This window comes from Charadrius vociferus, unplaced genomic scaffold (assembly GCF_000708025.1).
Source record: "Charadrius vociferus isolate BGI_N301 unplaced genomic scaffold, ASM70802v2 scaffold103, whole genome shotgun sequence".
NCBI lineage: Eukaryota > Metazoa > Chordata > Aves > Charadriiformes > Charadriidae > Charadrius > Charadrius vociferus.
The window spans coordinates 1,911,393-1,924,987 of record NW_009648061.1 but is presented as its reverse complement, the minus strand read 5'-3'; the positions used below and the strand labels follow the sequence as shown (position 1 = coordinate 1,924,987).

Genomic DNA, 13,595 nt, shown 5'->3' with positions numbered 1-13,595 from the left:
GGACCTGGTTCTGAGATTAAAAAAACTGAATTAGAAATCTCATCTGCATTTTTTAATTTTATCTGCACTTCAAACAAGTGGAGTGGCCTTACAATACTTCTAACCACATGAAGAGGTTCCAGCAGCCCAATGTTTTCTCTTTAAGATGAGCTAAATCAGGGAACTAAGCTTCCAAATATATGTGTACACTCCACTGGCTAGTAGACGGAAAAAGCTCTCTGTAACATTCTCATTGAGAAGTAAAAGATGTAAAGTAAACCGTAAAGAGAACACATGCCAGCAGTACTTCAAAATATAGGAATTGATCACATCTAACTTTATAGAAAGGTAGTTATATGCCAACAGGATGAAACTCATCATCTGCCAATATGCAGATGTTGTCATATTTCACATTTGTCCAGTGTATCACCTGTTCAATCTGTTTGGTCCACCCTTTCATGCAGACTTCTATTCTTTCGAGAGAGTCTATGTTGTTAGCAACCATCAGGTAATCTGACGGTCCTCTTAGAGTTTTCAGGTCATATGTTTCACATTTCCTCAGAACTACCTAAAACAAGTTAAAAAAAAAAATAAAAACCTGAAATGCTGAAATGCTCATGGCAAATAATCCAGGAACTTTAAAAAGTAACTGGTTTTTCCACTTGGGGTCTCTCACTTCATATTCCCACTTCAGTATAAATTCAACTGGTTTGAGCCAGAATTTAACTCCAGAATCTGGAGAATTCACCAGCCTGGCAGCTGTGCTCTCAGCCTTTGTGAGAGAAACGGCACAAGTAAGAACTAACAGTTAAAGCAACAGTTTGTCATACATTAATCATTCTTGATTAAGAAAGGCCACAGCCATTGAACAGTCAAGAAGTTAATAGCTCAAAAGAACTGGCACCAGAAGAAACAATAGCAGAAGCAGCAGCAGAATTGTTAAAGCCACAACCTTTCAGAGACATTAAAGCCACAGTTCAATGTATAACACATTACTGATAACAACAGAAGTGAGGGTTTTTTCTCCAGTTTAACAAAAGCAACTTTTAGGGAGTATTCTACAACAGCAGCTAATTCAAAAGCTCCAGAGCAAGAGGTATTCTATAGCTAACTCAGTTTCTAGTTACCATGTGAACATATTACCTTTTCCAACAGACTTTGCTGAGTTCCTGATAGCACGTTAACAAACGCTTCAAGAGAACCAAGAAAGTCTTGCTTAACATTGGAAGCTTGTTGAGGTTCACCAAGTTCAACCCAGCCACGGTCTGTAGTCTGTAAGGCTGGAATGAAGATTTTTGATATCAACTGCTCAACACTTTTTAGTAAGCCATCTCGACCTACATTCATCATATTAAAATTTACTTCCTGTAAAAGAAACACAATACATGTTAAAACAAAACTTTGCCATCATATTTATTCCAGTTCTATTGCCTTGAGCATCTCAAAAATTACTAGTGTGTACAAGTGCTCTTCAAGCAATAACAGCACAATTCGCGCTAGCAGGGGCTACAAGATTTGCACAGGGTCACTGTTTGTCAGACAAAACTGAGAAAAAGATCTGAAAACAATACCAAAACATAATGACAGTATAAGAGACTTCTATTTATAACGTTCAGTTTATATGCATGAGTAAAATTATTCCAGCCTGCCACTTCTAAAGCTACCAGAATTATATTTTTTAATATATTTGTACATACTGATATATATATAGGCAGAGATCAATGCACTTAAGAGGCTTAGATACCAAGAGAATTATTAACTACAATTAAGTCTGACTTGCAGTTGCCTAAAGATTTTGGTTGAGGAAGAATACGTCTATCCATTTGGAGAGGGAGCAATTCACAGAACATTTGGTTTTTAGACATTCTGAAAAAGACTCTGAAGACTTCTAGTAAATTACATTATTCTGCCAGCCATTTTTTGCTTCATTAGAAGGTACCACAAGATTTTTTTTTCAAGAACATAAATACAAGTTGTTTTGAGATAAATTGTCACACATTAGATGTGTCTTGAGATGTATCATTTTTACTTTTCAACCTATCTTTCCTAGTTTTAAGGTATTATCTATTATCAGCAAGGGCTATATCATCACTTGTGAAGAACTCTGCTTTACACAACTTTCAGTTGCAATTATCAGCTTGCAAGTACTATTAATAATTAAAAATCTTCAAATGTTAAATAGTATATAATTGACTAAAATCTAAGCCAGATCTTTCAAAATCATAAAAAAATATGCTTTAAAGTTCTATGCTTAAGCTCTATCTGTAGAAATCAAATAATAATCTGGTGATGACAGCCAGCTCATGCACCTTCAGCTCTTCCATTTCTTTTCTATCTGGCCAAAATACAGTTTTAAAGGTTTTCCTAGAAGAGATGGGGGGGGAACTTCAAACTTTCAGGCTTAGAAGTTGTACTTCAAAGTTCCCATTCTGAAGCGTATAGAAAGTTTTCCACAACACTAAATTCTCATTTATCTCATCATTCTTATTTTAGCGCTCTGATTAGCTTGTCTACAACTATAGGATTCCCTACATTTTACTCTGTGCTCCTTGCTACTGGAGCACTTGTTCCAGCTTTCTTCACTTTAGACTGTCATAGATTTAAGGAGTTTTTCACCAGTAAAAGCTTTTTTATATATAAATTGTATATACACTCTCAAAAATAAAGCCATTTTTGTTTGGTTGGTTTTTTTAATGGATTTACTAGCACTTACTGAAATTTAACAGCTTATTATTTAGGTACTGACTAATTATGTTTTGTCATTTTGGGTTGTCATAAGTTTTCCTTCTTAGCATCATTTCTTCATAGTAATGATACATTCAGGTTGCTGCCACTAGATAATGATGTTTTTTCCATTCCCCTCCTTTTTTGTCCTGTGTCCCGTTTAGCCAAACTGCATCCTTTTGCTCATTCCTCCATGTCAAAGGCTGTCAAATTATGTGCCAAGAGCAAATACCCCAAGATGAAAATGAATTTTAAACAGCGTACAGTGATCAGCAGTCATTGACTCTTACCTGATAGATATTCTCAGTTGTGATGGGTTTAAAAAGACTAGATCTAATGAAGAAAATGCATACACCAGTTAAAGCAACTTCTTTTCCCTCTGTCACAAATACTTTAGATTTATTCTTTGTCAAATGAGAGTTGATTCCTGTTCCTGGAAGGCCAAAGTGTTCTACAGATTCAAATAAAAGAAACATTTAAAAACCACAGGCTATTTATTCAAAAAAAAGCTTTCTAAGCAAACAGTTCAGTCATCATTTGTGTATCTCTAAGTCTCACTCTCTCTCTAAGGCTCCCTGGAGCCACCCCATGGGACTATCCACAGACAGTACACAGCATCAAGAGTCCTCACGGCACAGTAAGAACTATTTCATCTAGTTTTGCCATTCTCTCATCAAAAACCTTTCATTTCTATTCATTTATTTGTTTTCTATTCCTTCTAAGGAAAGGCTTAAGCTCAAGATCCTCCTACATGGCTCTCTGTCATGTAGTTACAGATAATGCTCTATTGCTTAAAAAAAAAAAAAAAAAAAAAAAAAAAAGTAAACGTAGTTTACCTCAGAGAAGCTACTATCAATTGTCTCTCCTTAGAACATGTAGATCTAAGTCTAACATATGAAAAAAAAATAAAAATAGAGTGCTTCTGGAAACAAGGAGACACAAGCCACAGCAGGTTCTTTGGGGGAAAAACAACAACAAAAAAGAATAAGGGACCTGCAAAGGACTTCCCTGTCCTTTCTTCTTCCCCCAACATGAATATGCTTCTCCCATGTTCAGGCTGTTGGTAACACTTGTAAAGAGTCACCAAGAAGTAGCAGTGTGTCTGGGGGAAAAAAAATTATCTTAAATTGTGGGTTTGGCCACATTACTTCTCTGTTACTAGTTTTCTAGTGTTACCTCAGGGTAAAATGCATCTCAGTGACACTGCAACAATAAAAAGATCAAAAAGTGAATTTTGATACCAGTAGTTAAAGGACAACATCCAAAAAATTGAAAGAAGTGACAGGTCCCTTGTCCCTCAGAGATCCCTATTTTGGATCAGGTCGTCACCCATAAGTCCCCTCCCCACCCTTTTGTACACATCACCTTTCCCCCTCCTCTTTTTCACCACAGCTCCTGCAGAAGCCTTGTCTGTGTACCTCAAAGTACATCAAGGGCTGTGTCACCAGCAAAATAGTCTTGACCCTGAGAATTTTATTAATTTGATTTATTGTCAATTAACATAAACTTGCACTATCCTTGCATTTCAGTAATTACAGAGGCTAGGACCAGCAACAGTCGTCCCAGTTGTCAGGGCATTCCCACGATGCATGGAGCTGGAGTAGGTAGTATACTCTGCAGTCCCTTTAGAAAAGATGCACTGTTACTGAAAAGGATGCTAAAAGTTGTTAGGCTGCATATTAAAAGTGCCATTCAAAACACCGCAGAAAATCTGCACGTGGTGGTGGGCATTAAACCAGACTCTGAAATGAACCCTTAGGGCTCTGCAGTACATCTTCCTGAACTCAGAGCTACACAGTCTCCTGCTCTTCAGGGACACAACATATTGTATAGGCACCCTTCACGGGGTCACCTTATGCCCTAACAGAAGTGTTCCCTGATCCACATGAGGGTCAGAAAACCAGCTTGGATTTGAGGTGGTGTGTAGTAAGAATCTTTGCCAACAAGATGTATGTAATACCACAAAAATTCACTTTACTGTTCAGTAGCCATCACTATAACTGCAACTGTTGCGTTGCTAGCCTGTGAACGACAGCCCCAGAACGAACAGCACAGAAAATTCTTTTACAAACTCTGCCCTACCTGAGAAGGAAAAACGTACAGCACAAGCTGCACGCTGTGACAGTATTACAAACATCTGTACACTTACAGCTGTGGGCAAAGGCAGCCTCCAACCCCCACACTCACCCATCTCCTCCTTCACCACCAGTTCATTTTTTCTTACTTTTTTTTCCTCCAGTGTCCAGACTTTTGCTAATTCAGTCAATGGACATGTTGCTGTGAATTTGGTTTTTCTTTTTTTTTTTTTCCCCTCCAGCTTTCCACATTGCCTGCATCTACATCACATCCCAAAGATCAAAGGCCACTACAATCATACTTTAGGGTAACCTGATCAGTTTGGGTGTGAGTGAGGGGGACTCTGATTAGATTCCCTGGCTTTGCCCCTGGCCTCACACTCTCTCCAACATACTTCCACTCAAGGATTTTAAAACTTGCTCCACAGATTTCTAAATTAGTGGCTGAGTTTGTATTTTCATTTTATTTTCTTTCTATGCACGTTTAAATGTTAATTGTTAAAGTTGCTTATATCATTAAACAGTCTTTTCATACCTTTTAGGTGTATACATACATATACACTGGAAATACATAAAGTATAAATACGTATTTGTACACTCATATAGGCATAGATATATTTATGAGGCCCTTCCTGTACATCCAAGGTAAAGAAGTAAGGTAAACTCCCACCAACCAGTCACAGGGTCTCAGAGGTCACATAGCACCTAGCTAGTCCCAACAGCAGCAGCACTGGAGGCTCTGGGACAGAAGCCATGGGCAAAGGGAGGAGGTCCTTGTCACAGGGGTCCTGAGCTGCCTCCAGGGTAAGTGAGAAGGAGGCTTCTCCCAGAAGTAGGGTAGCATGGGAGCACTGGAGAAAGGAATATGAGCAGAAGGGACTTCTGGGACAACGGTCCTGCTACCCATAATGCAGACCTCCTGGGGCCATTTGTCATGTAACAGAATCACCTGGATGAATGGTCATGTGCCGAGAAATGTGGTAAGCTTCTAGGGTAGGTTGGTGGTGTGATTGGAGAGGACAGGGCAGCGCAGTTGTCACTGCTCACCTTGTGAGCAAGTCACCTTTAAACGATCAAAAACCACTCCCCAGCCCCCCAGGCAAGAGTTGCTGGGCTCACAAGGAAGTACCTTGCTGCTACATACTAGCAATATGGAGAAGTGCACTAAGAAGCTTCAGTAACTTCATGAGCAAGGATCAATGTCCCAGTATGACCAAACTTGACTTGCCTTAAGCCCCATTTTATAAGAACTTTACTATTTCCTTTTTCCTTGCACGCTTGCTCAGCACAACTGTAACATGTTGCAGGAGAATCTAAGTTGCTTTACCCGTATCCGTTGCCTCCACATCTTGATAGTAGAACATAAGATGGCGCAGACCTCCTGGAGCCAGAAATTTGTCGATGCGCTCTATCTGTTTGAGATCACATTGAGATTATTATACACAGCATACCCACTATGAAGAGTTTAACTTGCTCAGATTTTTTAACATAAATCATTATCATTGTTTAATAATAAAACATTATTAATAATTAAAAATTGTCATTATAAATTATAATAAAACATTATCATTGTTTAATATTAAAGTTATAGCAGGCCCAGTTACTGGTCCCTAAAAAATGATTGAGTTGCCTTGTCCTTTAGCAACACACACCTACTGAATTGAATCATTCAAATTTTTCTGTGCTGAATACAATTGAATATAGCCAGGCCATGTTTCAGTTTACTGAAACCACTTACTGTACATGCTGCGTATCATCTCTCAAACTCAGGGCACAGGGCATTTCTTCATTTACTGAAGTGCAGCAGCACCTCATTGAAGTCCCTCACCCATATTATTCTTACTGACATTCAGCTAACAAGCTGAAAGCAGAAAACACACAGCTGCAGTTATTCCATATCATAGCAACAGAAGAAGCCTTTATTTATTTCAGAGTTCTCCATCAATTTAAGGCTGCCATCAAGCATCTTTGAACCTTGTATTGCTAGTGAAGTTCAGGAATCTCATGTATAGGCCATACAAGCCTAGGAAGAAAGTTAATTGCTCTATGTTAGTACTCTGATCAATGTTTCAGCACTTGAAAGTCTGGCCTAATCCATTATTTTTCTAGATCTATGAGTCATTGATTCATATAGTCCCTAATTACATATCAATCTTCCAGCAGAAAAGGCTTCTGCTTCTAGAAGTTCAGAAACATTTGCTGGTACCATTTGTGCTTCCTAGTGCAGAAAAAAGACTAAGATCACAAGCAGCAGGAAGAAAGCCACATTTATCCCTCTTCCTTTAATAATGGGCCTCAGTTACATCAAGATCACATAAACTCACTTCCAGAATATCTTGGCTGAGCCCCCCAAGATGAGCTCAAAACTATTACACTGTTGTTTTTCCAAGTATAACAGCTGCCAGTAATTTCTTCATCTGACAATTATTCTCAGGCAATATAGTTTGCCAGGAAACCCATTTAGAGATAGAATGCACAAAGGCTGAAGCAAGTTCTGCTTTTTTACTGCTTTTTTTTATTCTGTGTGATAGTGTTCTGTACAGCTTATTTTCCTGTATCACATGGAATCACAGAAATGTTGGAAGGAACCTCTGGGAGATCTGAAGGCCAGACTCCTGTATCACCAACAGCTCAGGTCATCTAGAGCATTGCCTAGGCTGACTCAAAAAACTCAAGGACACAAACTCAAATTCCACAACTCACTGGAGTAACCTGTTCCCATGCTGCATTACCCTCCTGGTGATGAAGGGTCTCTTAATGTCCAGTTTGCAAGTTGTGGCTACTGCCTTTGTCATACCATCTGCAACCACCGAGAAGAGTTCAGTTCTGACATCTTTGTAGCTACTCTTCAAGCAACTGCATGCTACTATTTGACTGCCCCTCAATTTCTTATTCGCCTTCTTCTCATACTTTACATGCCCTATGTCCCTCACTATCTTGGTAGCATTCCACTGGACTTTCTTCAGTTTCTCAATAATATTAGCACTGGAATGGGAATGCATAAACTGAAGGTACACAGATTGAAAGAGAATATAAAACAGAAAAAAAAAACCCACACAACCATGTTGACTTTAGTGTCAGGGAGTACAACAAGATCTACTTCCTATCTATCTAGGTTTTAAAAAAATAATGATTTCTTTTCAAATCACAAAATGTCTCCATTGCATATAATACTTACCATCAACTTTGATGCACCATTTCCTCAATATACATGTTTCTAACTACTTACCCCCTGCATTAACCCTCATGTAGTCAGTCAGATCACTGAGCCATTCAATTTTCTCATGTAGTTTCCACCCAATTTAATTTCCTAAACTAGATCACAATGTAGTCCACAAGTACTGGTGGCAGTCTAACGGAAACAGCAATGATATGCAGCCTGCTGCGGACAGGACTCTTAAATCTATATGTACTTTATATGCAAGCACTGAGAGATTTCATGCTGTGGATCCAGTATGAAATACAGTCACAGGTTTTACTCTACTATCTATAACTACTGGAAAGCAGAAGTTCTAATCAAATTCAAAATCAATATTGTTACAACAGATCCTGAAATTAAGGACACTTTTGTTCAACTACAATATGCTGAGAAATATTTTTTCAATGAGAAGACTTGAGTAATCTCAGGCAGGAATTCTGACAACTATCTTGCCGAGTATTTGGCAGTAATATCAGTTCTGAAGCACCCTATGAACTTCAGTATCAAATTCATCAGATTACCTGGTTACCATCAAGAACAGCATCTTCTACTTCTGCTTTGTCCAGATTCACACAAGAGGCAACAGTATCCAGTAAGTAATCGTGCCTGCCATCCAGCCGAGCACGTTTAGCCTCCCTCTCTTCCTTGATCTTTTGCTGTTATAAAACACAAAGTGGACAACGAATAATTCACAATCTATTTTGAAAACAAGAACAAAGACAATTCTAAAATTTATTTTAGAAAGTTAAGGCTATTTCATTCTTCCCTACTTGTGGTTTATGTATTTAAGGCACTCAAATGAAATCTTTAAAAGTCACTCCTGTTATGATTTTATAGTTGATTTCCTGTGATCTGTTTTCAGATTTAGCACAAAATTTCTATCATCAGCCTTTTGTAAAAAAAAAAAAAAAAAACAAACCAAAAACACTATTTTATATGTACAGCTCTGTCATTCTACAAATTATCTTTAACACCCTAAGTCCTTAGTCCCAGCTTTTCAGCCCCAGTCTAATCACACATGACCACCAAGTCAAGACAGAATTCTGACCCATCTTTGTTACTCGTGGAAGGTATAGTAAGCATCCTGTAACAAAGACAGATGATGCTGGAAGAAGCTAGAGTTTCATACATTACCTCTTTAGTGTAATGAGAAGTAAAACAAGCCACAAGCCTCAAGGTACACATGTGTTTACAAGAGTGCTTTACTATAGCTATTATACCATTCTTCAAGCAGTATGCCTACTCTTCTAATTAAATTGAATTCCCGTATGTAATGCACCTCATTACATTATGGACAAAATAGCCTTCTGGAGTAGTTACTAGTATTATTGTGCTTGCGGATTACAAGATTTAATATCATTTCATTTTCAAAATAAATGTAGAATTATGTTTCATTGGTGGTAAATTCAATCTTTATTTCCCCAGTGATTATGAAAAATCCATTAACTATAAAGTATGCACAAGTGATTTATCCACAAGCTTCTGCAGAGCCAATAGGACTCGCATAATACACTTTATACCCTAATTAAATATCTTTCGTACTTCTTGAAGGAATTTTGAAATATTTGGTAAACTCCTAATTACTAGCATGCCTTCATAAATGCTGAATGCACTGGAAATGTTTTTCCGTGTAAAAGACAAACATAGAAATCCCGTTCTTTACACAGACATGCCTGAAGAATACAGTAGCAGACTAATTTGTACATGTACTTTATGCTTCTTCACCCCCGTCATTCCCTAACTTGGTCTCCACTTCCCCAAAAGTGAAATGTCATCACAAGACTGGCCTTTCCTACATGTTCTCAAATCAGGGTAGAAACTTTCCCCCTAGTTAGACATACAAAAATCAGCCATTTGGGGCTGCATCAGCTTCACACCAGGTAACACTAGAATCCTAAAAACTGTTGTTTCAGTAATTTTAGCAGAACTGATCATGCATCTTTAACATAGAAAAATACAACTGATACTCTGCCAATTAGTTAGCTTCTATTTAATCCAGGAAAAAGCTCTTTTTGTTTTACCTAAACAACAGAGAGACTAATTTTTATTCTGCTGTGTTTCCAGCATAGAACTCCACATATATTGCTACATAAGGTATTATCTTACATTGGTTATCAGTTCCCAACTCCACCTATACAGATGGCCCTTGATATCTTCATAGACTCCATTTCTTCTACAAGTTGCTGTTTACATAGGCTGAAATTGTGAGCACCTTCTTCTCAAACTGGGCAATCATGCCCTGATGTTTGTTTCACTTCTTTTAATGCTTTCCAATGCTTTAATTGCAGTCTCTCAAGCCCCATAACAAATATACTAGCTATTATGTATAGCTGCTCACATAGCATTAGGCAATATTTGATGTCTAAATCCAGTAACAAGAGCATTTGTTAATAACATGTCACAAAAGTTTAAAAGTCCAGTTAACAAATTCTTTTAATGAACTGTACCTAGACAAAACAGGGAATTATTTACAAAACAGTAAAGCAATACTTTCATGAAGATTAAGACATTCACTTGCATTTATCATGTGTCACTTCTGGAAGGTGTTTGCATTGTTCTGGTGGATATATCTCTAATTAATGCAAGTTGCATGCATGTTTTTCCTGAGAGTTGCAACAATGCAATTCAAGAACACACCCTGCCTGTCATGCTTTCGTATTTTGATGATCTGCCATTTCTAAGAACTCCTCCTCCTCAAATTAAGTGTTCCCCAATCACAAACTCTCACTTCTCAGTTGTTGCAGTCATCAGAAGACATTTCTCCCTCACTTTAGGGATTAGGTTGTCCCCAAAAAAAGTAGAAGAAACCTAACTTCAGTGCTTTCCATAGCAAGTCATTAATTTAAATATTTAAAAACACTCAGAAGCTAGACTGGAAACTGTTCAAAATATCATTTTCCATTTGCATACCACTTAAAGAATAAGTTTTTAAGACATTCTTTACTCAGGATTAGGAGTCTCAGACAATGAATTACAAGAAAATGTTGAGCTTTCTACCCCTCATTCTTTCCTTCCCCACCATCTTTATGGGCCAGACATAAATGAGCAAAAGACTCATGAAGAAGCAAGTAGATTTCTATTCCAGATTTGTTTCCTTCATGATTTTTGCATAGAGGTGCATTTCAGGCCCTCAGTTCTTTTGTATCAACCAGAACTTCAGGTTAGTATTCACTAACCTGATCCAAAATTCAGTCTTTGGACTTCAAGATGTTAACTTTAACTACCCCCACATCTTGCTTCAAACCAGCAATGGGGTCACAGCCTAGGAGTTTTTGTATATTTTACGTACTGCAGGATTGACTACAGAAGTACGTATCCCTAAACAGCATCTGTACAAAAATATACCAAAAAATCAAGTAGCTTTATATAATTCAAACAAACACCATTTAATAGAACATTGAGAGTAAGATTTGAAGATGGAAGGACTGCTAAAACACATAAGCTATCATTTATGAAGGTAATAGAGGAATTGCTGGTACATGCAATAACACTTACACGCAAACCCTGAAAAATATCAGCAGCAATTCTGACCAAGGTCATACAGCAAAACCTCCTCGTGATGTCCCATGATGTCGGAGGATCCAGACAGAATGGTATTTACAAGAGATAAATGCTTTCTCACTTAGATATCTAGAAGGATTGTCCAAGTTTTTATAAGGTACAGCTTTACCTTGGTTCTTCATTTAAAGAACACCAGCACCACTACATTTAGTTTAGGGTTTCTTTTACCCCTCTTAGTCAGTTACAAAGGTAAGAAAGTCCATATGGCACAGTCCCACAACAGAAGCACATCCAAAGCTAAACAAATTAACCAAAAAGGCCTTCTTTGATGATTAGTCTAGTTATAGCAAGTAACTTGTTTTATGTAACATAAAACCTTAAAATTCCGAAACCTAAATACCAAAAATTTAGCACAGGAAACTAATTTCAGTAGACATCACCTCCTGAAGCAGATTCCTAAATCCATTTGAACATATGCCTAAGCCCATAACCAGCACACCATCAATCTGAAGCAACAAAAGGGGATTAAGTTAAACGCAAAAACTAAAAAAAAGTGTTTTCTAACTACCACAAGAGTATGTAAGTATATATATTTAAGGAGAAGGTACTAAAAGATCAGAAGTGAGAGCTGCCAGGGGTCCTTCCTTTGAAACAAGAGCCTCAGAAACCAAATATTGACTATTGCCAACTTCTCCATTACAGAGTGCAGTTGCTGATGTCTCTGCAGACACTCCAGAGTTCCCATAATGTTATTTAGTATGCAAGTCATAACTGCACAAGTTAAAACTTGTTCTTGAACACAGTTTATACAAGAAATGATGCATTTGGTTGTCAGAATACTGTGAATTTAGACGCACTCAGATCAAAGTCTTACAGATGAGCAATACACTTGAACTTTACTGGGAAGTTCAACAGTAAAAGAGTCAAAAAGTAAGCACATTCTATTGTTAATTACTGTCTTATCCAAAACTTATTTAACTAACATGGCATTCCTCTGTTTCTCCTTTAACTTGCTAAGATGCTTTATATTGCATAAGCATTGCTCATGGATTTCTCTGTAAAAGTAAACCGCAAACCATTTTACACTTTCCAAGCAGCCTGAGTTTTTAACAGACACACACCTTTTTACTCACTCCTCTCCAAAACACACATATCCTACAGAATTAGGGCAATCCCCTTAGCTGACTCCTAAATCACAAACATCAATCAGAGCTTTCCCACATTTGTTATAACATTGCATTAACTGAGGAACAGTTTGTTCAAATAACCAGCTATTGAAATTAGTCTAAGGGTCTTAATGACTTCTGTATTTTAGTATTGTTTCTCAATGCTATGTAGTGAATTCAAAATTCTATTCCCATTTTACAATTGTAGGAAGAGGGAAGTTAAACTTCAATTTTCCTTGGTGGCAAAGCCCATCCCTGCTATGTTGCCAGACCTAGCATCAAGTTCTTCATTGTACCAGTATAACGTTTGAGAAATTATACTATTACCTGACCACTGCAACAATCTGGACAAGATACAAATACTAGCAGTCAAATGCATAAATATCTCCAGTGCAAGTTTACCTTTCAAAACAAATCATGCAACAAACCCTTGAATGATTATAAGACTAGTTACAAAACAATCTCCCTCTCATGACAAATACCTATTCCACACACTACGTTTTGCTTTAAAAGTTTATCTGTTTTGATATAATTAGAATGTTTTGTGAAACCAACGTCATCCACTTACACCACTTTAAAACACACATTTTTCTACACCCTCCCCCCTAATTCACACCTTTATTCAAATTATACAGTTACTAGTCTCGATGTGGTCCAAAGTTCAGTTTTCCTTACCTTTATAACTCTGCCAATGCTCTGTTTCCAAAGTTGCTTTCTTCCAGCTCTAAACATTGTACTATGCAATATAAGCATCAAGTACTCTTTTTCAGCAATAAGCTTTAAACCACGGAGCAAGCTTCTTGATTCATCATTTTGTACTGTCCGCCCAAACTTTTGTTCATATTTGTTTCATTCCTTACCTGTAGGAACACCAAAAAACCTCTAGAAAATACAGTAAGGACCTAAAAGCCAGCAACTACTAACCTTAGCTCTCTATTTAAATTCAGTTCT

At 37.5% G+C, this 13,595-nt stretch overlaps 1 protein-coding gene across 1 annotated transcript in view; it reads right to left on the bottom strand.

Moving 5' to 3' along the window:
* Window positions 1-13,376, bottom strand: part of DNAH5 (dynein, axonemal, heavy chain 5) — a 135,051-nt gene extending 121,675 nt beyond the window's left edge. Inside the window, 7 exon segments of the mRNA XM_009883744.1 lie at window positions 410-547; window positions 1,123-1,344; window positions 2,994-3,130; window positions 4,879-4,894; window positions 6,101-6,190; window positions 8,499-8,633; window positions 13,320-13,376. Coding sequence (XP_009882046.1) covers window positions 410-547; window positions 1,123-1,344; window positions 2,994-3,130; window positions 4,879-4,894; window positions 6,101-6,190; window positions 8,499-8,633; window positions 13,320-13,376 — 795 coding nt within the window.
* Between the last annotated feature and the right edge of the window lie 219 nt (window positions 13,377-13,595).